The sequence below is a fragment of the Panthera pardus genome, unplaced genomic scaffold (genome assembly GCF_024362965.1).
Source record: "Panthera pardus isolate Hobbes unplaced genomic scaffold, ASM2436296v1 HiC_scaffold_24, whole genome shotgun sequence".
Lineage (NCBI taxonomy): Eukaryota > Metazoa > Chordata > Mammalia > Carnivora > Felidae > Panthera > Panthera pardus.
The window spans coordinates 100,032,657-100,059,213 of NW_026526810.1; the positions used below are offsets into that span (position 1 = coordinate 100,032,657).

Below are 26,557 nucleotides of genomic sequence, written 5' to 3' on the forward strand. Positions count from 1 at the left end.
ACCCGGAGAGAAAGAGAAATCGCACATCTCATGTCTGTCTTCAGAACCGACCTTTCCTGCTCTTTGTGCAACAAGGCACACCTCTCCAAGGAAGGAGGCGGACAGGATTTCCATCTTTACCGCCGCCCTATTAACAACAACAACAAAAAAACAACCGTGTAATTACTCTCTGCAGGAAAGGCGCACAAACAGGATGGGCCCGAGCTGAACCCGGGATGAGCCATCCCAGGAAAAGATCAGGAAAAGGAACCTCCCCACCGTGCGCCCGCCTCTGCCCAGGGCCTCTCCCAGACGGCCAGGAAGGCTCGCCGGTCCAGCTCCTCGGGTGGTAAGGAGGTGCCGGCGACTCCTGGAGCGCAGGTTCCCTGTTCCTGCACCTCCTCCCCTCCTTCCAGCATTCCCTGGACTTGACTCCCGGGCCTCAGGTGTTGGCGCGCGCTAGGCCTCGAGCCCTTCCCTTTTTCGCCTGAACCTGGGGGAGCATCTAGCCCACAGGGCACGGCCAGACCCTGCGCGGCACGGAGCGCGCGCAGAGCGGGACCAGCGGGCCGGCGTGGGAGCTCCCCGGCTGCGTGCGCCCGGCCGCCGACCCACCGCCGGGCCCAACCGGCTGTGCGCCACGCCCCCGGGGTTCGAAAGGCGCGGGAGCCGGCGCAGGGCTTCTGTGAACTTGGAGCCTGGCGGCGCGAGACTCCTGCCGGGGATGCGGCGGCAGCTGCTTCCTGGTTTGAAGCTCGCCGAGGGGGGGAGAGCGTGAGCCCGCGGAGGCGGGGGCAGGAGGAGAAGCAGGAGGAGGCGGGGGCAAGAGACGCTTGGGGCTGGAGCTAACCGGACGGGTCGCTCCGGCTCTCCGGGGAGAGGAGCTTCCCGGCCCTGGAGAAGGGGCGAGTCCTGTGCGAGCCCCCGGGAAGCGCCTGGCGCTCAAGAGGGACGATCGGGCTACACCGGCTCGCGGAGAGCTCGGCTGCGGGCTCCCCTCCTTTCCACCTCGCGAGGGAGGGGGCGAGGGAAGGAGGGGAGGGGAAGGTCCCGCGGAGGAGGCAGAATGGCCAGTCGAGGGGGGCTTGGCCGCTGCTTTTCCCAGGAGCTGCCTCCACTCCTGCGGCTGCCGGGAGGGCTGGCCTGAGCAGGGGCTCCAGGCTCTCCCGCTGCGAGCCAGCGCGGCCCCCCCGGGCCGGGGCAGCGGCGCGGGCATGACGTCCGGCAACATGAAGTTCAATGGTTACTTGAGGGTCCGCATCGGCGAGGCTGTGGGGCTGCAGCCCACCCGCTGGTCCCTGCGCCACTCGCTTTTCAAGAAGGGCTACCAGCTGCTCGACCCCTACCTGACGGTGAGCGTAGACCAGGTGCGCGTGGGCCAGACCAGCACCAAACAGAAGACCAACAAACCCACGTACAATGAGGAGTTCTGCGCCAACGTCACGGACGGTGGCCACCTCGAACTGGCCGTCTTCCACGAGACGCCCCTGGGCTATGACCACTTCGTGGCCAACTGCACTCTGCAATTCCAGGAGCTGCTGCGCACCGCCGGCGCCTCAGACACCTTCGAGGGCTGGGTGAGTGACTGTGATCCCTCCCCGTTGTGTCCACTTGACTTCTTTCCCCCCTCCACTTTTCAAAACTCGCCCGGGTCCCGCTTTCCCAGCCTGTTGCCGAGCTCCGCGGCAGAGGGAATTCCCTTCAGATTTGGTCCTCGCCCAGGTGGCCGCGGCACTGGTGACGCGACCGCGGTGGGTGTGTGAGGGCTCATGTGTGTCTCCAGGAAGCCAGGCTGGACACGGTCCCCTTTGGGGATGGCAGCTTGGGCTAACGGGAAGTTAGGGTGGAGGCAGTCAGCCCCCCTCCTGCCCCCCCCCCCCCCCCATGCTCAGACTTTGGGTAGGGCGCCCCAACTCTCCTCACATGGGTAATAACTAAGGAAAGGCGAGAAGATGTGATATGAAAGTGACTTGATTTGGGCAAAGTACTTAAAGGGCTTCTGAGAGAAAGCCATACATTCTCCCAAGTATTATTCATAATGTTTATGGATACGTGTTCGTTCAGCTGCTCAGACGTGCACACGTGTTTCGGCATGCAGATCCATTACATCCCATGGGTACATTACCTACACTGGCAGGGATCAGAGTTCCTGGGTCTGCACGTTGGCACAGCTTTATTGTTTAGCAGTTTTCCAAGGAGAGGAGGTTTATATGTGTTCGCAAGTAACTTCAGCAGCCTGAGCGGTGCGGGTCTTATAGTGCGCCGTTTCTGCTCCTAGCCGTCTGGGAGCTTTGGGAACTCCTTAGCAGTTTGTGGACCACCCCCAGTTCTCCCCGCCTGACCTGCTGGTGTCTCTGTGTATTGACCAGTAATTATCCACAACTTCCTGCTTGCCACTTCTTTTCACATGGTTCCCATGAGGCAGAATTTCTGCTGCAAATGATTAAATTTCTGTTAGCTTTTGCGTCTTATTCCTCATACTGTCTTTGTGATACAGGTGTTCTTCCCACTTTTACATGATGAAGTGATAATTATACTGAAGTGGTCTGGCTTGGCAAAATAAAGCCGTTTGAAGACTCTCAGAAGTCTAATGGTTTAAGTTCTTCTGGAGGATGCCAGTTTTGAGCCCAGAATGTGAATCAGTATTGAAAACCTGTTCGAAATTAACACGTGATAAGATCAGATGGGTAAAAATGAAGACTCATTTTAATATTATTTATGCTTTGAGGAATTGGTAGTTTTACCATATATTCTGTAAAATTACAGATGGCTTGTAGAACTATCTCTTAAATAGGGGAAAACATAATGACTTTTTAACCATATCATTATATGGGGTTAATTTCTCTTCGCTGAACTTATTTTATGAAATTTAGAAGTGGATTGGAGAGGAATGGCTAAAATAAAGTTAGAGACTTGCATTTTATCCTTTGAATTTCTGGACAGACCCAGGTGAGCCTAGGAATCCAAATGGAATTACTGAATTAGTGTTTGATAGGAGTTAGGTTGGGAAAGCTCTAGAGGAACTGGGTTCTAAGTATGGTGGTGTAGACTGGCCAATGGCAGTTAGAAGCATGGCCTCCGCTAGAGAACCTAGACTAGTCCTTCTTATCCCTGGTCTGCACCTTGACTCACATGGGGAACTATTGAAAATCCCCACTTTTAAATACTCTAAGAATCTCTGGCTGTGGGACCCCAGGGTCAGTACTTTCAGACTCTCAGGTGATTCCAATGGGCAGTTAAGGTTGAGAACCTGTGGCTGAAATGAAGACCAACAGATTAGGACTGGAAGAAGCATATGGTAAGACAAGCCAGGTTACCTGACATGGTAGAGATGTACAGAACTGCTTATGGCCCCACTGGATGAACAAAGATTTAAATGTAAATTAAATATCTATATTTATAATTGTCTGAATTAAATATGTTGCGATGTTTAACACACTGGTGGTGTTTTTGAAAACATGAATGTTTGGTTGGATCTGTCAGGATTTAAAAGACCTTGAAACCAGTGATTTGTCATACATTTATATTCAATGGGGGGAGGGGCAGAGGATTTTTGTAAACAGTTCTGGGTATTTTGAAACTGAGGATAGGATAGATAGAATGGGAAGAGTGTTTCCTTACATTTTAAGAAGAATCTTGTTAGGAAAATATTGGGAATGTATTGACGCTTGTTTTTTGAATGATCCTTTATAGATCTAAAGGTGGTTTTTAGGTTTAAAATTACAGAAATACTTATTTATCTTTAGTATATTAAATTGAAATGTGTAGTTTATTCAGACATTTACAAGTAGATTATTTGGTTTTACTCTACAATATATTCATGTGGTGCAATTGGATTACATATCTCTGAACTTTAATAAAAGGAAACCTAGTGACTTAATTTTTGCTAGTTCATGAGTAGAGACCCAAAAATAGAAAATACGTTTATCATTAGAATAAAACAAAAAAGTTATGCATTCTTGCTTAATGTACTTTCTAAGTATCAAGAAAATCAACAAGATTTATTTTTGGACCAATTTTGTCAATACTACCTTCTAAGCTTGATGAAAGAAGGGATTAGATTTATTTTAATGTGGTGTATTCCTAGTACCAAGCACAGTGCCTGACCTGACATGGATTAGGCAATCAAATATTTCTTACCTGATTATGTATTTCATTTAATCTACATAAAAACCCAAGGAGGTGGGTGGGATACAGTTAAAGAAGTTCTTAAACAAAAATTCACAGCATTAAACAGTTAAATTAGAAAAGATCTCAAAGACCTAAGTGTCCACCTGAAACTAAAAAAAAGAGCAAGTTGAACCAAAAGTAAGCAGAATGAAGGGAATGGTAAAGATAGAAGTCAGTGAAGTAGAAAAAAGAAACAATAGAGAAAAATCAGTGAAACAAAGAGTTGGTTCTTTGGGGAGGGGGGAAACAATAAAATTAATAAACCTCAAGCCAGAATGATCAAGAAAAAAGACAAAATTACCAATGTTAGGAAAGAGAGAACATCACTATAGATCGTACAGATGTTAAAAAATAATAATATTATGAATAATTTTATGTTAATAATTCCATAATTTAGCTGAAATAAATTTCTTGAAAGACACAGACTACCTGTGCTCATTCAAATAACTTGAATATTTTTATGTTTATTAAAGTCATTGAATTTGTTGTTAAAAACCTTCCACAATGCAGACTCAAGTTCTTAAAATGGATTTACTGGTAAATTCTGTTATATATTTAGGAAAGAAATAGTGCCAACTCTACATATCCTATTTCAGAAAATAGAGAAGGAGGGGCACCTGGGGGGCTCAGTCGGTTAAGTGGGTGACTCTTGATTTTGGCTCCAGTTGTGATCTCACGGCTTGTGGGATCAAGCCCCATGTGGGGCTCTGTGCTGATAGCGTGGAGTCTGCTTGGGCTTCTCTCTTACCTCTCTCTCTGCCCCTCACCCATGCACACATGCTCTCTTTTTCTCTCAAAATAAATAACCATTAAAAAAAAAATAGAGAAGGAAACACATCCCAACTATTTCATGACCCTTATACCAAAACCTGATGAAAACATTATAAGAAAATACAAGTATAGACCAACACCCCTCGTGAACATAGATATAAAAATTCTTAAGTTTTAGCAAATCAAATCCAACAATATAGCAAATGGGTAGTACATCATGACCAAATGAGGTTTATAATCAGGACTGCAATTTAAAAATCAGTGCAATTCTTCATATTAACAGAATAGAAGAGGAAATTGGTGTGATCATTTTAATAAATATAGAAAAAGTATTTGACAAAATTAAGGATCCATTTATGATAAAAACTCTCAACAAATTAGTAATAGAATGGAACTTACTCAGCCTGCTGAAGGACATCTGTGAAAAACCTATAGGTAACATCTTAATGTTGAAAAAAGGAATGATATTCCCCTAAGATCAGAAATGGCAAGGATGACTATTCTTATTTCTGTTCAACAGTATGTTGGAGGTCCCATTCAGTGCATTAGGCAATTTTAAAAAATAAAATACATAAAGATCACAAAGGAAGAAGTAAAACTGTCTTTATTTGCAGACAGCATTACTGAGTAAATATAAGCTCCACTCACTGAAATCACACGGTGGTGAATGAATCTTTCAAATAATTCTTAAAAACCTCTTTTAAGAGGTATTCTTAAACAGTTCTGCACAAGCATCACAGATTGGCCATGTGTTTTACTTCTGGATGACTGTAGAAAATCCTAAGATCTCTATAAAAGGGCTACCAGATCTAACAAGTGAGTGTAGCTGGGTGGCAGGATCTAAACCAATATACAAAAGTCAGTTGTACTTCTATATACGATTAGTGGGCAACTGAAAACTGAAATAGAAAAAATACAATTTTTAAGAGCATCAGAGATAAATAAAATTGGGTAAATGTGATAAAGGATATGCAAAACTGAAAATGACAAAATATTGCTGAAATGAAGATCTAAATTAATGGAGAAGGGGTACTGTGTTTATAAGTAGGAAGATTCAATATTGTTAAGACCCCAAATCTTCCCAAACTGTTCAATAGATTTATTGCAATCCTAGTCAAAATCTCAGCAAGCTTTGTTGTAGAAGTTGACAGACCAATTTTAAAATTTATATGGATGTGCAAAAGACCTAGACTATAACCTAAGAATAATTTTGAAAAAGAACAAGTTGGAGGACTTACACCAACTGATTTGAAGACTTACTGTAAATGCTACCATAATCAAGATAATGTGTTATTGGAGTGAAGAGAGTCCAACAGGTCTGTGGGATGGAAGAAAGTCTAGAAATAAATCCATGCATATATATTTGGTTGATTTTTTTTTTTGACAGAGATGTCAAGACAACTTAATGGGGAAATAATCTTTTCAGAAGTGGCACTTGAACAATTGAATAGCGAAATGGAGAAATATGAGCGTTAATCTTTACCTGACACCACACACAAAAATTAACCCCAAATGGATCATAGACCTCAACATGGGAGTTTAACTGTAAAACTTCTATAAGAACACAGAAGAAAATCGTAGTGACATTGGGTTCAGCAAATATTTTTAAGATAGGGCACAAAAAGCACCAACTATTAAAAAATTAAATCAGACTTTATAAAAATGAAGAATGATTGCCTTTCAAAAGACTTAAGAAAGTGAAAAAACAAGCCACAGATAGGGAGGAACTATTTTCAACATTAAATCAGAAGGAGGACTTGTAACGTGAACATATAAAAGAACTCCTATAACTCAATGAGAAAAATAGCTGCTTTAAAAATGGGGCAAAGATTTGTATAGGCACCTTCATGGAAAATAGCACATTAGAAGATACTCAAAGTCATTAGTCATTAGTCAGAATTAGAACCAAAACCCATTTGAAAGGCTCAAGTAAGAAGACCGACCGTACCAAGTGTTAATGAGGAAGTGGAGCAGCTAGAACTCCCCTACACGGCTGTGAGGAATGTAAAATGGTTTAGTCACAATGGAAACCAGTTTGGCAGTTTCTTAAAGTGTTAAACTTATGCCTACCATGTGGCCTAGCTAATCGTAAGTATTTACCAAGAGAAATGAAACCATTTATGCAAAGACTTATACGTGCATGTTCATAGCTGCTTAATTTTGTAATAAAACTGGAAACTATTCAAATGTCAACAGTTGAATTGAAAACATTCTTTTACTGAAGTATAGTCGACATACAATGTTATATAAGTTTCAGGTGTCGAACATAGTGATTTGACAATTCTGTACATAATGCAGCGCTCGCCATGGTAAGGGTAGCTATCGTCTATCACCACACGATGTTATTACAGTGTTATTATATTCCTTATGCTGTACTTTTCATCCCCATAACTTACTTATTTTATAACTGGAAGTTTGCACCCCTAAATCCCCTTCACCTATTTTGCCCATCCCTGCAGCCCTTTCCCTCTGGTAACCACCAGTTCTCTATATTTATTAACGTTTTGTTTGCTTGTTGTTTTGTCTTTAGATTGCACATACAAGTGAAATCATCTGGCATTTATCTTTCTTTGACTTATTTCACTTAGCATAATATCCTCTAGGTCCATCCATGTTATTGCGAATGGCAAGATTTCATTCTTTATGGCTGAGCAATATTGCGTGCACGTGTATTTGTGTGTGTGTGTGTTTGTGTTTGTGTATACACACCACATCTTCTCTATCAATGGATGCTTAGGTTGCTTCCATATCTTGGCTATTGTGTATAATACTGCAGTGAACATGGTGATGCCTGCAATTTTTTGTGTTTTCATTTTTTGGGGGTAAATAGTAGTAGAATTACTGGATTATACGCTATTTCTATTTTTCATTCTTTAAGGAACCACCATACGGTTTTCCAGAGTAGCTGCAGCAACTTATATTCCTATCACCAGTGTATGAGGGTTTCCTTTTCTCCACATCCTCGTCAACACTTGTTATCTGTTGTCTTTTTGATAATAGACATTCTGACTAGTGTGAGATATCTCATTGTGGTTTTGATTTGCATTTCTCTCATGATTAGTGATGTTGAGCATCTTTTCATGTGTCTGTTGAACAGGTGAGTGACTAATGAATTGTGTACCCATACAATGGAATACTAGTAAGTAATAAAAAGTGATGAACTATTCATATAGGCAACAATATGAATGAATCTCAACGTAATTTACATTGAGTGAAAGATTCCAGACAAAAAGGGGTATATACCGTATGATTTCATTTATGCAGAATTCTAGAAAATGAAAACCAGTTTGTAGTGATAGGAGGCAGATCAGTGGTTGCTTGGGAATGGGGGAGGGAGGTGTGGGAGGGATGGGCTACAAACACACAAGGAAAATTTTGAGGGAGATGAATGTATTTATTATTTTGATTGTGGTGATGGTTTCATAGTTGTATCTGCTTGTGTTCAAGCTCATCAAATGGTTCACTTTCAAGGATGTACATATTACTGTATGACAGTTATACTTCAGTAAAGCTGTAGGGGAAGAAACAATGAGGATTTTACCAAAGATGTTGAATAAGTGACCGAATGAGGTTTGAGCCAAGGCTGACTCTTGAAAACTACATTGCCTCTTCAGTGCAGAAAATATTTATCAGAGTAAGCGCATACCAAATTCATTAAATATAGTTTCTGATTTTTTGGACGTAGTCTCATTCTCTAATTCACTGTCCGTTTCCTTTTCTGGTTCTTCTAGAACTGGCTGGTTTTGCACAATTTCTTGGATTTCTGAAAACTGAAAGTTTGTCTACATTAAAACTTTATTTCCGTCTTTCGTGTATTTTCTCTTCATTTGCTGACTGTCCAAATGGGTACCAGCAGCTAATACTTATTTCAGAACATGGGGAAATGGGGGGAGGCAGGAGGAGCTGGAGGCTGCGTCATGGAAAGACCTTGGCATCCCCTCAGGAAGGAAGGACCTGCTTGGCGGGATCTCAGGCTGTTTTCCTCCTTCACCCCTCCTGAAGACATTATGTTCCCTGCAGCACTGGAAGGCTGCTTTTCTCTGAACTTCTCTCAGTGAGATACCTTTTGGTAGTCCTGTCAGGCGAAGCAGCTAGGTTACCACTGGACAATTAGTGCTTACCTTTTCCCCTGATTTCTGGATCCAGGTATATGAATTGATAGCACGTAAATTCTTCCAGATTCATTGCCTAGCGGTTCACTCTCTTTTGTACTTTGCAGTGCAACTATTTATTCTAACAGTTATTTCTTTCCGAGCCAGATGGTCAGGAGTGTCCAACATTAACTCACAGTGGTGATGGGAAAAAACATACTTTAGCTTCTCTAGGGAGCTTTGTCCCAGTGAACACGAATTGTATTGGATATATCGTGTCTTCAGTTTCTTTGTAAGAATTTTGCTGCAGTGAAGCTGGCTGCTTCTCATCACACAGGTTGTAGCTCAGAAGTCCCCCCCCCCACCCCACAGAGAGCATTTTCCTGACCACATTATTATCTTTTCATCCTTCATCGCACTCATCACTCTCTGAGATCGTTTTATTAATTTCCTTATTACACCTTCCTTCTTTAGAGTATAAACACCGTGAGAGCAGGAATTCCTCTTCTTTTATTCACTGTTCTAACCCAAGCATCTGGAGCCGTGTTCCGTAGAGTAGGCACTAAACATTTCTCAAAAGAATAAATTGCTTAAATGTGATTTTGGAGCAAGTCGAGTATAAGTACTTTGGGAACATCTTTAAACAGTTGATTCATCTTTCAAAAAGAAATAAAAGTAATTGGGCAGTGACCAATTTTTACAATTATTACCATGTCCCTTTTTAAAAATCAATTGATGATGTATCAATATATATATACTTGAAATATTGGGCTGCCCCTTTTATGCCCTTTGAATATGGTAATAGATTCAAAACTCCATATGAAAAATTCCTTGCTTTTGCATAAATTTAAAAAACTGTGACTTTGTGGATCCTGAGAAACTTAACAGAAACCCATGGAGGAGGGGAAGGAAAAAAAAAAAAAGAGGTTAGAGTGGGAGAGAGCCAAAGCATAAGAGACTCTTAAAAACTGAGAACAAACTGAGGGTTGATGGGGGGGTGGGAGGGAGGGGAGGGTGGGTGATGGGTATTGAGGAGGGCACTTTTTGGGATGAGCACTGGGTGTTGTATGGAAACCAATTTGACAATAAATTTCATATATTGAAAAAAAAACTGTGACTTTTAAGTCTGTTAATAGGTTGTTATTTCTTTCGCTGGTAATTTGCGAGCCCAACATGTTAAATTTGGGGCCAAAGCAAGAAATAAGCCTTCAACCTTGGAGAGTTAATGAGGTTGGTGGGCAGAGTATGAATCATTTCATCTTACGTAACTCGTTTGGTATCTAGCAGGTGTTCAGATTGATGATTCGTCATGATAGTAAAAGTGCGGTATATTTTTATGAGATGGGTAGCATTTACTTAGAGAGGTGCCTTGGATTTTCTGCAGTCTCTTTTCTATTTTTTTGAAACAATTGGCTAGATCAGGTTCTCCTTTTATGTTAACTGCTTAGCTCTCTTTTATTAGAATATGAGAAAATTGAGGCCTGAGTGAAAACTCAGTGCCTTGACCACTCTTTTCCACTCTTAATACTGCTGTATCCAAAATGAGTTTTCTCCATTGCCAAGCTCATAGTCATTCCTTTACTTAATACCTTCAGTGGTTGCCCGTGCTCTTGGATAAAGCACACATCTTTAAGATGTATAGATTGTTCTCCATGATCCAGGCCCTGATTTCCTCTTGCACCTTATTGCTCACCTCTGCGCAACCCACACTCTGCTCCAGTCACATCTTTCATCCTCAAGGCTGCCTGTTAATTCCCACCTATGCCTCAGGTCTCACTGTAGATATCAGAAAACTTTTCCTGACATGCCAAGTCTGGGTTCTCCTCCTAGTGTTCCCTCAGCATCCTGGGATCTCCATTGCCCATCTTCCCCTCCATCCTGAAAGAATGGCTGTAAGAATGGATTGGGCTCTCGTGGAAGTGTGTGACATTGGTCAGAAGGAGTTCAGGGTGTAATAGTATGGGTGATTAACTAGGATTTATCTCCCCTGCTCCTGGGGAGTAGAGTAGTACTCTAACAGACTATTATATTACATGTGTCTGTATGAAATGCCAAGCCGTAGGTGAGTCTTCATCCACCATTGGGCTTGTCCTATGTTCTGGGCACTGTGCCCTACCCTGGAAGGGAAGTGGACAAGAGAGGCATGGCCCCTTCCTTCGTAGGCCCTGGAGTTTTAAGGGGGAGAGAAATCGGAGGAGAAAACCAGCAAGCAGGAAATTTCAGAAAGGAAGTACTAAGTTACTGTGGATACATGGTTTGAGGTAATCATGAGAGCCATTTTTCTGGAGGGAAAACAGCTGATTTTAAAGCCCCAGCACAGATAGCCACAGGCCTACTTCAATGAAATGACTGTGAAATATCATTCCTCAAAAGAAAAGGAACTTTTGACCTCACAGTGCTTTCCCAGAGAGACATCACAGGTGCGCTTTTGAAAGGTAAATGTTCTCGGCCCATTAGAAGTGTTTCCATCTTTGGAAAGTGACAAAGTTGCCATGCCTGTGAACAGATGGCCTGACCCGAAAGAACCCTGGACTCCCAAAGGCAGACAACAGTGACACCTTATGTGAACCAGTAAATACCTTAAGCTTTGTGCAGATAGTAAAAGAATCATAGATGTTGAAGCAGGAGGATTATCTGGTTCAGGACAACAACAAAAAGCCTGCCGATGAATTCATTTAGCAGGGGTGTTTTTAATGTTGAGTCTGAAGATCTTTATTTAGTTTTGTGGTCCTCCAGTTTGCCAGACCCCACCACTCCCTGAAAAACTGGCCCTCTTCACTCATCACCTGCTTGGGTCTGGAGGTTTTTGAGTTTTTGACAACTACTGTAGCTCAAGCCTTTGTTTTCAGAATGTGGGAACCAAAGCTATAGCCAAAACATTACTGTTGCCCTAGTTCACGTGATGTGTGACCCACACATGCTCATACTTGTAATGTAAATATGTAGATATATTTACTTATATTTATTTAGATGTATATTAATTTAGTTATGAATACATTAAGTTAGATTTATATTTATTTAGATAGTTATTGACATCTATATGTTTGTGTCCTAAAATTTTAGAGGAACTTGGCTTATTAGTAAATATAAATATTTAAATCTAAAAATATTAGGAGTTAACTTTAACTGGAAATCAGTATTATATTAACTTCCCAGTTTAAAAAAAATCCCTCTTTGTATTTCATTCCACATCTCCCAGCAACGTATAAGTGCGGGGCTGTACTGGGAGTCAGGAGAGTTGGGTTCAGGGTGTGGCTTTGTCATCTGTCAGCTGTGACCTTAGGCAAGCCTGTGTGTACCAGGGTCTCAGTTCCCTGGTTTAGATCATACAGAGGTTACACTAGAATGTCTCGAAGGACCCTTCCATCCGTAAAGCCTCTGCCTCCTCTGTGTTTAGGCAGTTACATCATTTCTTCTCGTCTGGGGTGACTGGTTGGGTGTTAAGCAGTCAAAAACTTTGATACTAACTTTATCAAAGTTAGTAACTCCTAAGAATTGAATTGGTCCAAATCTAAATTGCTCAGGCTTGAAGAGGATGTAGCACATGTCTAAATGGCTTTTAGCATTGTTAGTGATGTTGGTGTTATTTCCCTGGTTTAGAATCAGCCTTAAGAAATTACAGTGGGTCCTCATTTCAAGACATGCAGTTATCTTTCTTGATTTACACTAATGGGCTCCTTGTCCTATAGGGTGGTTGTAAGTTATGTCCCTGTTACTTGTTTTCAGAGAGAGACTGAGAATCCCACTGTTGGAGCTTTTGCTGGAAGCCATTCTCACTAGCATGGTAATTAATGTTTTGTAGTCACAACATGTCTGTAGCCACCAGTCTATATATTCACCTTAGGTGATGACAAATACTATAAATCACTTGTAGAACAGACATTTTAATTAGATGGAGGAATGAGCCCAAGGGTATTGGCTATTGTAGTGTTTAAGCTATGTCAAAGAACTTTATGAGATGGGAAATTTTTGCTGAGAATCATGGTACTATCCAGGGTGATTTATCAAGATTATTGTTTTTAGTGTATTTCGGTAAAATACAGCAGCAATTGTCAAAGCACATAGAACTTTTTGTGGAAAGACCGCTTAGTAGAGTGGTCAGTATTTTTATTAAGTGCTGCCTTCTGCAGAATTCCTTCAATTTTACATAAGCTTTACCCTTGCATCTTACAGGGAGGAAAATGCCTAGAAGGTTTAGTTTGTGCTTGTGGGGAAAGAAAGAAAAGAAAGAAAAGGAAAGAAGAGGAAAGAAAAGAAAAGAAAGAAAGAAAGAGAAAGAAAGAAAGAAAGAAAGAAAGAAAGAAAGAAAGAAAGAAAAAGAAAATTAAGAAATTTGCCAGAGGATACGGGCACTTGGGTGGATCAGTTAGTTAAGCTTCTGACTCTTGGTTTTGGCTTGGGTCATGATCTCGCGGTTCATGGGGTCTGCCCAGTATCAGTCTCTGCGCTGAACATGGAGCCTGCTATGGACCCTCTCTCTCTGCCCCTTGCCCACTAGTGAGCGCTTTCTCTCAAAATAAGTAACAAAATTTAAAAATTTGTCAGAGGATGGACAACAAGAGCCCATCATTATATTAATAAAATAAGTCATAGGGGGCCAGTGTGAGCATGTTCTAGACTCAGCCCCTGTTCTATAAATGCTTAAACCCAAACCCCAAAGCTGTATTTTCATTTGTAAGTCATATTTATCCCTTGTACTTGCATAGCACTGTTTCTATCTCCCTCTAATAGCACTTAAATATGATGTTGTACCTTGCCCTCACATGAGGCTTTGGTATCCTTGTCTGTGATGTCATGGGCCCCCTTCCTGTGGCCTCTTCCAGCATCAGAGTTATGTGGTTCTAGATATGGTTCCATTGGACAATGAAAGTTTTGCTTCCTTCTGAAATTTCTTCTGGAGACCGTGCTGCTGATACTCAGATTTGTTCTAAGCTCTGAAATTATTTTTGGAAGAGTGCACAAAGGTCATAAATATATTAGCATAATTCCTCAAACAGAATATATTTATTAATTTGTCAGGTGTGGATCTCTTAAATGATTTATTATATTTTGCTGTTGTTCAATCATAGTATGGAAGAGTTGAGAACAAATTCTCAGCAGAAGCAGTGCTTCTGAAACTGGTTTTGAGTCCTTGACCCTTTTAGTGATGATGAAAGCTATGGATCCTGTTTCTAGAAGAATGCATATATGTGCATATTGACAATGTGCTGGGATCAGTGTCACCAGATTACTGGTCCCCAAAGCCTGATGGGGTTTTGAATTTAGAAACCCCCATTGGAAGATATAAAAAATAAGGCTTTTATTAATTTCTAATTCCCAGGGCATGATTCTAATCTTTTCCCCTATATTTGAGGACATTTTTCACTTGAACTGATTATAGCAGACAATTAACTAGTTGAAAAGAAGAGCTATACATTTTAGAGAAAGCTATGTGCTTAAAAATGTATTCTCACTTACTTTTGGCTCCTGGTAAAATATACTAGATGATGACCCATTTTAAGACTTATTTGGTTGTGTTATTTAGGTATTTTCAAAAGCCTCTATTTTTGAAGGGGTTTCTTTGAGGTTTGCCGTGGATGAAAAGTTAAAAAAAAAAAAAAAAACTAGGACAGTTTGAGTGACTTTGCTTGTATCTTTTGTTAATACCAACTTTTCCCCTATGAAAAGAGCTAGGATATATCTGTATACTTAAAACATTTGCCTTCTTTTTGAGCTGTGATGAGCATTATGGTGAATCGCTGTGTTGGTCCAAGACAAAACGATGAAATCAGTGATGCTGGTCTGCTGCTTTGGTCTTGTGACCCCTGGTCTCATATGGTCTGAGTCCCTCTGACCCAATAAGATTTTCTGATCTTCTCTTGAGTTTCAGCTCACCTCACTGACATGTTGGGAAGGGACCTGATGATGGTAGAAATTGAGCTGAGTGAAGGTTGTCTAGATTGCAGCCCCCTAGCTGGTTAGAAGTGAAGTTAGAATCTAAGTCTGAGGACTTGAATCCAAGATTCTTCCCCGGCATCACCGCAGTGTGTGGTGGGGGCAGCAGACAAGCCATTTAACCATTCATAGATCTTTACTGAGCGCCTGCTGTGTACCCAGCTCCATCTAGGAGATAGGGCAGAGAGCACAACACCCGGCGTCTTGGCTCCCACAGAGCTTCTGTCCTAGCATGGAGAGGTAGATAATAAACAGGCAAACAGGTCATTATGAAAATAACAAATGGTTGTTAGGTGCTCCCTGGAGAACTAAAACAGGGTGATGTGATGGAGTGTGACAGGATGACTGCTTTACCTAGAATGGACAGAGAAAGACTCATAGGGTGAGGGTGACGTTTTGGCCGAGACCTGAGTGATAAGCCCCCAGCCGGCAGAGGGATCAGCTAAGGCAGAGGCCCAAAGGTAGGAATAGGTTTGACATGTGGAGAAACAAAAAGGAGGTAATGGAAAGAGGGTAGACTTGGTATTACCAAGTTCAAGTTCGGTGCATTCCCCCAGTTCTGCTACAGTGAGCAGGTCCTTAATCTCTGACAGTTTTCTCCTCTGGAAAATGGTGCTAATGTTAGCTACCTTATAGGATTAATGTGAAGATTAGATGTAATAAATTAAAAGTGCCTAGCACCAAGTAGACCCTTAAGAAATATAGCTTTGATTACTTTTTTTTTTGATAGCTTGGGTTACTTTTAATCTCCAAAGGATATTAATATTTTAACAAGAGCCTCTGAACATAATCATAATGGCCAAGGAAAGACATTCAGATGGTTGCATTTGAGACAATGGGGTGGTTATTTAAAAGTTTTCCGGGGATAGGGGGTAGGGTAGGGTGCCCCTAAAGTGACAGAGAAGTATTTGCTTAACTCTACTTCCTTCAGCACCATATTTTCTTTCTTTCTTTTTCTTTCTTTCTTTCTTTCTTTCTTTCTTTCTTTCTTTCTTTCTTTCTTTCTTTCTTTCTAAGTTAATTTGTTTATTGTGAGAGAGAGAAAAAGAGAGCACATAAGTTGCAGCGGTGGGGGTGGGGGTGGGGGGAGGGGGGTAGAGAGAGAGAGAGAGAGGGAGAGAGAATCCCAAACAGGTTCTGAGCCATCAGTGTGAAGCCCGACCAGGAGGGCTCAATCCCATGATCCATGAGATCATGACCTGAGCTGAAATCAAGAGTCAGATGCTTACCTGACTGAGCCACCCAGGTGCCCCTAGCCCCATATTTTCTAAAGGAGAAAGAAAGCAAAGATTCTGAATTTAATTTCACATTTTTGTATTTCTGAATGATCTATTTATTTTCTGTAGACTCATACATATTAATAGAAAGTTTTAATTCTTAGAGGGATAGGATAATTATTACACTGTGGTCATATAACTGTTAAGGCCACAAAGTGTTTCTCTTTTCTTTTCTTTTTACAAAACTGTAGACTTATGGATGAGAATTAATAAATAAGGTGCCAGTAATCACGAAATAAAACCTCAAAAATTATGAATAACTAGATACAGTTGATTCTGACCACTGAGAGCTTATTTGCTTTATTGACTATAATTTTGTGAATTAGCTCTGAATAGTTTTGCCTACTTGAGTAATTTTGGATAATGCCTATTTTGGCATCTCCTTGATCTCCAGAGTATCTCTGACCTTCCCTTCAATATCCGTTTGGTCTGTGTTTCATGTAAAAAGATACATTAGCCTTTGCCTAAGCCACGTAAATTAGGATACAGGATCTACAATTACAGAGTAATAGTACAAAGTACAGGCTTTGAGGAATATTTATTGGACAACTACCATAATTATCAATGCATCATAGTGTGATGGTTGGGTGTCAGCCAGATTGGGGTTCAACTATTAGTTGTGCCTCTCATTAGCAGAGGCCATTCAACCTCTGCGAGCTCCAGCTTTCTCACCCTAAGATAGCACCTACCTCCCAGGCGTATGTGAGAATACAGTGAGGACTTACGTAAACCATCAAGCACAGCGTGTGACATGTAGCACTGCAGAAAATTATCACTGTCACCATAACCACCGCCACCATACCTGCCAGTGCTTAAATAATGAAGTCGCAGGCCCAGCTTTTTCTGAAATCAACTCTGAAAAAAAGAAGACGTTTATTTACGTAGATGTTTAGAGTTTTTAGTTTTAGGGGATTTAGAATTTGGAGTTTTGAGAATTTTAGAAGGGATTTTTGAGTCCAGCCTTCTTACTCTTTTTGCTTTTTATTTAAGATTCTTGGAGGGTAAATCAATAAGATGTTCACTGATGGATGAGGAGATGGCTTCTTTGCCCTGGAATCCTAGGGATTTGGGGTAAATTCTGTACATACGCACACTCTGAAAGATGTAGCAAGGAATCTGGGGAAATGAAACTGGAAATGCTATAGCTACCATATTGGCCAAAGTTAGTTTATGCAAAGCCTTGAACTTGAGTCTGCTGGCTTGCTCATTTGATGTTGGACAGATAGAAGAGTCTGAGTTAGTGTGAATAATACATCAGAAGGAAGTAAAGTTGTAATATTTGGTTGAAAAGGATTGAAGGAGCCCTTTCAAAAGCTGAAGTGAGCATTTTTATAACTGCAGTTAAGGGAAATGATGATAAATAGCCTCTTTCAGTTGGCATTGAAAGATGTTTCCTTGATTTAAGTTGGAACATATAATGCTCATCATTGGATGTAAATTTTTCTTTCATGCTTTCAGGGAGGAAAACTATACTTAAAAAAATTTTTTTTAATGTTTTTATTTATTTTTGAGACAGAGGGAGACAGAGCATGAGCAGGGGAGGAGTAGAGAGAGGGGGAGACACGGAATCCGAAGCAGGTTCCAGGCTCTGAGCTGTCAGTACAGATCCCGATGCGGGGCTCACACCCACGGACTGTGAGATCATGACCTGAGCCAAAGTCGGATGCCCAACCGACTGAGCCACCCAGGCACCCCTAAAAATGTGTCATTTCAACTTGCGATTTATGGATGAAATCAAGGGTACCAACAAGCCAACAATTTTGGCTTGCAGAAAAACATGAAGTCCCCTTCCCCCACATTGACTCATTTTCAAGGTGATTTGATACAGTTTTAGCTGTTGACTGGCTACTTGTATTGGGTTCTAGCTCCTTCACAGTCGATTTTAAGTTTGAGGTTTCTGATGTATGCATATTTAATTTTCAGAACAGAAGTTTCATTTGCTCCATAGTAAGGCCCAACAGTGTTTGCACAGATGTTAGCACAGTCTTGGTTTTGGGTATTCAGAAGCCTTAGTTGCCTCTTTGGCTGTGCAGAGAATATATTGTTTCTGAGTCTCCGTGCTGGGCCTCCTCACTATCTTATCATGCACATCCTGTACTCAAGTTGTGGTTGTATTGATTTGCTGGGGTGCTGCTGTTGCAACTGTCTGGGGGTGAATGAGAATGTGTTTGTGGGTGTCTGCCCTCGCTTCAAGCTGACCTGCTACTTTCTGCCCCGTGGTACCATTCTCTGTGTGAGGGCCTCCCTCAGAGACCCTCAGCCTACCCCCAGTCCCTGGCCAAGTGCCCTGAGTGTGATAGGGATTCAGGAAACATTTGTAGAATGAAGAAATTCCTCATTGTTTTCATGTCTGGAGTCTGATTCAGGATTCAAACATTGTCATTCATTTTTGCTAAAAGATTTTGTCTTTAAAAAATTCGTATTTCAGACAGAGACATGAAAACTTTGTGTGTGTGTGTGTGTGTGAGAGAGAGAGAGAGAGAGAGAGACAGAGAGAGAGACAGAGACAGAGAGAGACAGAGAGAGAGACAGAGACAGAGACAGAGAGTTTAAGAGCAGCCTCAGGACTAGTTAAGAAAGAAGGAATGTGCCAGCATGATATTTATTCTCTTTGTTATTTAAATAAATGTAAAAGGTATATGAAAGAATAGCTGAATCCCAGGTTCCCCAAAGAAAATGTTAACTTTTGTTGAGGTGATAAGAGATGGTTTTCAAAATAGGAAGAACTGGAAGGCTTAGACTATCTTCCGGTACACATATGTCAGGAATATATTCATGACAGCCCGTCGCCCTTGGTGAGAACAGGACACCAACAACGGACATAAACTAGGACATGGTTTAACTGTGACCTTGAAGTGATAGCTGCCTTTTAAGCTTCTTTTTTGCCTTCAAATATCCTGTTCTGGCAAAGTAAATAAGGGACCCCTGAAGTTGCTGCATTATGACTCTACAATGTGCGTTTTCCTCTCTGAAATGAATTTCTCACAGCTCGTTGCTGACTCCTGCTGTAACTTGGTCCTGTTGAACTTGTGTATGTAGGATTCTGTTTTAAAACAGGAAACATCATGATTCTGAAATTGTTCATGTCAAGATATTGAACGAGTCTTTCCATTACTATCGTTTCCATTAAAATTTTGAAGTCCAGTTACTCAGTGACAGTCCGGCTTCAGCAAAGTTCACATGACAAGGAAGAAACCCATGGAGAGAATTGGCAGAATGAATAATAAAGTGTCACTTTATTTATTTAGTGTCACTCTCTTCAATCTCCCCTTCTTCCTCTTAGCCGGACTCTTGCTTTCTTCCTTGTCTCCTCCTTGGCCCATTATTTGGAAGAGCTCAGGTTAGTCAGTTATAACCAGGGAGAGCCTGTTTGTGTCCCAGCACCCAGATCATTCTCTGTAGGCAAGTACACCCATGTCCCGAGAAAACTGAAGCTGATGGAGTGAACTTCCACTCCCACCTGTGACATGTCCCCTCTGGCCCTGCTTTCCCTTGCAGACAGACTTGGGGTGAGGTGAGCTTGCTGTTGGGGCCCACCCCTCCAACTGCCTTGTCGGGGTCTTCTCCATGTCTTTCCTGGGTCAGGTGTTCCCTGTCCCATACCTTCATCCTCTCCCTTCCTCTGACACCTTCCCTTTTAGAAAGAGGCCCAAATCTCCCTAAACACTCAGCCTTCCCATCTCCAACAGAACGAGCTGCACAGCCCTCCCATGGCCTTGCTTGCTTCCCTTTCGAGGTGGGGCTCGGTGTCTCTCCTCATCTCTTCTCAGTTTGCATGGATACCACTCGGGCAAAGCCCGGGAATGACTATGCCATCATGTCACTTCTTATTTGTCTTGTTGGTTGCTGCTTTCTCCTTGAGGTTCTTTTAAATATTGGCATTTCCTGGGGTTTTGTCCTTATTGCTGTCTTCTTCACTTCAAATGATCTCTGCTTTCACAATCTTAACCGTATTGTGCATATGCCAAGGACTTGCAATGCTTTGTCTCCCATTTTTGTCCCCGAGCCCTCTTCCTGCTTCTGCTTCTAGGACCGGGGCAGCTCAGGGCAAAGGGCTTTATACTCTGTCTCCATCAATCCTCATGACATCCCATGAGGCATGAACAGGTACCAGGTAGCTGCATGTTCTACCTGAGGAAACTGTGGCTTAGGGAGGTGCCAGAACAAGTCCAAGGTCTCACATCTAGTATACTTGCTGGGAAGACCTATTTGGACATCCATGAGGCATCTCCAGGTCAACACTGTCCACAATTAAATATTCCATCTTTCCCCTTAACCTGCTCCTCTGTCCATTTACTTGGAACTAGTCTCAGCATTGTTCAGTCCTCTAGGCATCATTGTGGAATTTTCTCTCTCTTACCCATTTCGCCATTTCTATCAATTGCCAAGTTCTGCTGAACCGGCTCACTAAATACTTGTTGAATCAATTTCTTCTTTTCCATCAGTACCACACCTGTTAGGCCCTTGTCCTATAGGTGGGTTATTGCAATAGCGTTGGAAGTAATCTCCATGAGTCAAATCTTGTTCCCTCAAGTCCACCTTCCACAGAGCTGCTTGGATGAGCTGTCCACAGCTCAAGCCTAACCTGTGTCCTGATGGAAATCTTTTAAAGGCTTCCCATTGCCCATAAAGTTCAGGCTTCCTGGGAAGATTCCCAGGAGTCTGGCCTTGCCTACCTCCCCTGTTCTGTCTCCCACCTCTCCTCGTGTCCAGTTCAGGATGTACATACAAACAAGCGAGTTAGGTTTTCTTCTCTTCTTATTTAATTCACTTCATTTCCAGTGCATATTGGGTGAGGAGGGCAGGTATTCCTTTGTACCTTGCACAGAAGGCTTGTTATATAACAACACTAGAAAAGATAAGAGGATGAAGGAGGTTACACAGAAAAAATATGTCACTCTCCTTGTAACTACAAACACACCCACTGACAGGCCTGAGCATGCATATGCACATGCCAGGACGCTTCCATGTGTCAGCTGACAGCCTTCACTGAGCACCTGCTATGGACAGAGACTGTGTTAGGTGCTGGATGGGCAAAGTTCAAGTTGCTCCCCTTGGTGGTGGGGAAGACAGCACAAGCCCACTGTTCTATCGGAGAGTAGTTGAGTTTAGGAATAGAGATGTCTGCGGTAATAAAAATGAATGTTAGGGATTGCAAACCTGGGCATTGAGAAAGGACTTTCTGGAGGAGGTGATATTTGAGTTCAGTGTTCAGGGTAAGTCAGTATTAACTAGGTTTGAGGTGGTACAAATACCTTTCTCCATTTCCCCCTTGGAAATTGGTATTTTTCCCATGGAATTTTTATCTATATGGGTCATTTTACACAGAGCTACAATACTTTTTTTAAAAATATTTTTAAATATTTATTTATTTATTTTGAGAGAGAGTGTGTGAGAGTGCGGGGGAAGGGCAGAGAGAGGAGAGAGAGATCCCCAAGTAGGCTCCGCGCTGTCAGCGCGGAGTCTGACCCGGGGCTTGAACTCAAACTGCGAGATCATGGGCTGAAATCAAGAGTCGAATGCTTAAATGACTGAGGGGGGCTAACAATACTTAAGTGCTTTCTAAAAGCAAATTGTTCCTGGTTCATTCTATTGACAGGAACACAGTTTATGAGGGTAGGGGGATTGTCTTGGTCTGTTCTCATTTATTCTCAGTGCGTGTCCCCTGATAGGTGCTGAATAAATGGTTGAATTGGATGCCTTGGGGTGAGGGGTAAGAAAAGGTTCTCCTCTTTACACCGGAGGTGGTAAAAGTCAGTGTGAAGTTGAGACTCGTGTAGGGGTGGCCCTGTGGTCGTAAGCTTGGTGGCTTGCCCCTGTAGTAGAACTGGGCTATCTCATGGGAGGGGCAGAGTGTGGTCTAGATGTCCAGCTGTCTTCTGAACACGAGTGCCAAACTCATTTGCAGGTGGAGGGCGTGCCCTTTTAAAGGCTAACCCAGTAATTAAATTCAAGCAGAAGGTTGCTGAAGGTGGAGCCAACTCATTTATTAGCATATAATATGATCAACCTAACTCATATAAACGTAGCTTATTGTGGTTTGTCCTTTCCTAACTGCAGAAGAGCCTTGGAGAGATGCCCTTGATTATGAGTTAGTCAATGAGCTGCTGCTTGAAGATCTGAAGATACCAGGATATGTCATATCTGCAGGTTTTGTGCTTTAATTAGCGAGAGAGTTTCAGCTTCACGTATGCGACGTTAATATTTATTCTTGGCTTCGGCTCTGAATGTTCCGCCCCAGACCCACCATTCCGCTGGACTCCATCATGATGCACTGTTGGTGCAAAGCCTTTGTTTTTTCAGAGGCCTGTTTCCACCAGAAGAATTGCACTGTAAGTGTTTCCACAGGAACTCTGCCCTTCGCCACTGTCATTGTTGTGGCTGCATGGCAGAACCCACAGGGTGGAGGTGTCTTAGCCCTCGTTGAAAATGCAACAGATCTTTCCATCTCTCACTGCACATTTTCCAGTGTGTTCTGGTCCAGTGTGAAGTCTTAAAGCCAGGTTTACCGATTACCACATAAGAACTGATCGTTAGATGTCTTAAATGATCTGTTGAAGACTAGCATTCAGAAAAGTCACTTAGAATTTCTCTACCAGCTGACCTTAAACAATGCCCTGTAGAAGCTGCTTGTGAAGGTCCAGGAACTGGGTAGCATCACTTCAAGACAGAGAAGCTTTACCTCTGACTGAGGCAGTAGCTTCTCCGTGGATCAGCAGATACTGTTCCAAATGAATCTGTGGTTCCTCTTGCACAGGCTTCTTGCCTTTACTTTGTTTCTGAGTGCCTGCTTTTTTTCTGCCTTTACTTTTTTTCTGAGTGGCCCGGAACAGTCCACTGTTAACTGTGCTTTGTGCTTATTGCCTGGTTGGTGTTTACAGTGGAGCAGTCCCCACAGTAGTCTAGTTATTCGGATTGATAAGTGAAAGGAATGGCTCAGAGGTTAGTGTATTATCTGGAGAAAGGTTTAACATTAACTTCAATTAGGAAATTAATGAATCTCCAATGATTATAGCCTGAGGGAGGGATCTTCCAATAGAATGGCCCTTTAGAGAAATAGTGACCAGCTCATTGAAAAAGAAGACACTAGGCTGGATAGAGAAGACTTCTGTGTTAAGACTGGTCAACTTCTCTTAGAAAACTATGAAAAGACTACCCTATAAGGAAAAGAGGGTCTTAAATTTTATTGGTGGGATTTTCATTCGTTCTGGAGCTGTGATAAAATAAGAACTAGACAATTTCAAACACAGAACATGTATCTAATGTGCACTGAACATTATTTTTATCTAAATGTAGTACCTGGCCACTTTTTGTAATCAAGCGGTATTTTGAATAATAGTCATTGCTTAACTAAAGCGTGTGACACATAGTGAAAGTACAAAAGTTGATTAAAAAATAAAAAGAGTTTTGCCTATAGCTTTGTTAGACTGAAATGGGTGGAATCCTATTTGGCGTCAAGGAAACAGAGCTGGATTGTCTAGAACAGGGGTTTTCCAGGTCCCCATCTTCTGTGTGGAAGCAAGCCTGACTCCTTGGCTTTCTCCTGGGCTTAGGATCCTGAGAGGTGTTTTTTTTTTAATTCTTTTTTTTAATTCATAAAGTGAATTGACATACAGTGTTATATTAGTTTCAGGTGTACAGCATATTGATTTGACAATTCTGTACATTACTTAGTACTCACCATGGTAAGTGTCAACACTGTACAACATGTTATAATAACTATATTCCTTATGCTGTACTTTTCATCTTTGTGACTTGTTTTATAACTAGAAGTTTGTACCTCTTAATCGCCTTCGTTGATCTCATCCCTCCCTATCCACTTCTGGCAACCACCAGTTTCTTCTCTGTATTTGAGAGTGGTTTTTCATTTGTTTTGTTTTTTTAGATTCCACATGTAAGTGTAATCACACAGTATTTGTCGTTCTCTGTCTGACTTATTTCACTTAGTATAGTACCCTCTAGGTGCATCCATGTTGTTGCAAATACCTTTCTTTTTTATGACTGAGTGGTATTCCATCTGACGGTTCTTAAGTGTAATTCTTCTAACCCCAGAATCTTGTCACCTTCATGCTGCACAGGTATTTTATGCACGGTGGCTCTTCTGGATGGTGACTTCTACTTCTAGCAATCTCCTCTCATGATCCTAAAATTAGGTCAGTATACCTTTGGAGCACCATTGAATTTGCCACGTGAGGGACACAGCTTGCTTGTGGGCTTGGGACGGAAGAGGCATAGCCTTGGTTCTGGCCATTGGTGAAGTGAGAGATTTCTGAAATTCTCCCAGCTCTTGAGAATTCTGATGTCATCCACGTCCACTGCCAGGATGGCTGCTTCATGACACTGGCTGTGTAAGAAGAAAAGGAAATAAATACGAGAGACCTAGCTTCGCTGAGCCCATGGGAAGTAGGGCAGCAGTCAAGTGCAGTGGTGCCTGGCATTTCCCAGCCGCGTCAGTACAGGTGTTTTGTGATGCAAATCAAAACAGGCAAAAGGGTCCACTCTGTGCCAGGCATTTCCACAAAAGGAAGCTGTTGTGTGACGCGTATAGCACACTTCAAGCAGGGATTTTAGTGGCCGATTTCATCTTTTTCCCCCTTTGGTGATTTGTTGCATGACATGCTTAATGTTTATAACTCAATTTCAAGAAAAAGAGCTGGTGGAAAGTGCCAGAAGGTTGCTGTGTGACCAAACCTGCTCTTTTCAGGGCTGCAGAGCCAGCTGTGAGGCCATCAAACAGCTGCAGATACAGCTTGGGGCAGCGCCTGGGTCTGTAATCAACAGGTTTGTCTGTCAATGAGATAGATGGGGTGGTCACTTCCAGGTCTGCTCTGATGAACGTCCTGACCCTATTGATCTCTGCTTGGGTGAGTGTGTGTGTGTGTGTGTGTGTGTGTGTGTGTGTGTGTGTGACTTCTAGAAGTTCCTTCCGTGGCTTGTCTGTGTAACCTTCTGTTTTAATCAGATCCACATTTGCTAGCTCCTTAAAGCTCTAGGAACCAAGGAACCTTACTTACAAATCATTCAGGACAAATTTTTAAAATTTTAAATCCCCATGACTGTCCTGCACTCCAGTTGAGTGATTGAGGCTAGACTGGAATTGCTTACCAACTATGTGGCTTTACATGACAGTTTTTTGGGTTCTGCTTTGGAAGAATGACCTCAGACATGCTAAGGGCTCATTTCTGTCCTTGTCACTATACTAGGCCGCGTACTCATTCTCTCTCAGTTCCTTTTTCTAGTATATTTCCTCACAAATCATTTTCCTGTTTCCACTATTTTTAGGGTAGCCAGTCCTAAGATACTCACACATAGACAATCTCCCCTCTCACCCCCTTTTCCAGAGAGCACGTTTGTGGAGCACCATCTCTCCCTAAAGTCTCTGTCACTTGGGGTCCCTTTGAAGCTGGCTTTTGTAAGAGTCTCTCCTTAATACTTAATTTCCCCAGACTGTGTAGTATTAGACCTCAAGTAAAAAGGGAGGAGCTTACATGAGGTATCCAGTTAACGTTGACCACTATGCAGAAGTAGTATGTCGTTTGTATCTTTTCCTCATCCGTGGACTAAAACTTGTAACATGTATTTATGGAGAGTAGATGGACAGAGCCTCCAACAGCAATTTGACGGTGATGGGAATCAAGTGTGCACTGTGCACGCTGAAGAGGACAGATGATCCTCCACCATGAGTCTCAACTTGTTCCTTCTAAGAGTTCTGCTACTGTGTCCAGAGGGGCAGAGAAGTGATAAACGGGGCGGGGAGATGGGGTAATGCCTAATCATCGTAGATAGTCAGTAAGGGTTAATTAGGTGCCAGGTTGAGTGCTCACATGCGTTAACTCAGTCTGTTGTCAGAACACCTTGGAGATAGTATTTCTTCTCCTCTATTTGGGAGGCAGCGGAGGCCCAGAGAGGGTAAGACGCTTGCTTCGACTTAGTGATGGAGCTAGAGTTTGAGCATCTGTGTAGAGCCACCAGCCCCCATCATGCCCACTTCAGGTGATTGATAGGAGGCAAAACAAAAAACTGCAAGATGAACTCCCGTCTATTTGCCTTTTAAGGGTATCTATTTCTTAGTTCTGATAAAGTGGTAGAGAAATTAGCAAGGGTTTAATTGTTTATAAGGCCCCAGAGAGGAAGGATGGATGTCTTCTGCTGTGTGTGATTCTACCGCAGATGACAGGTCCTCAGATAGCACAGCGCTTCCCCACATTAACGTTGGCAGCTTAGCAATTTAATGAGTGAAGTATCAAATGATCACAGAGCACAAATTTGATCTCTGGGGTTAACCTCCCTTCAAACATTGCACTTGCTATACTGGACACTTCTTTTATCTTTAAC

The 26,557-nt window shown here is 42.2% G+C and overlaps 1 protein-coding gene across 1 annotated transcript in view; it reads left to right on the forward strand.

The window, feature by feature from the left end:
* The first annotated feature begins 826 nt into the window (after nt 1-826).
* The window catches only part of PRKCH (protein kinase C eta), a 230,698-nt gene continuing 204,967 nt past the window's right edge, over nt 827-26,557 (forward strand). The window contains exon 1 of the mRNA XM_019451611.2: nt 827-1,556. Within this exon, the coding sequence (XP_019307156.1) occupies nt 1,194-1,556 (363 nt within the window). The 5' untranslated portion in view covers nt 827-1,193. The remainder of the gene's footprint in view (nt 1,557-26,557) is intronic.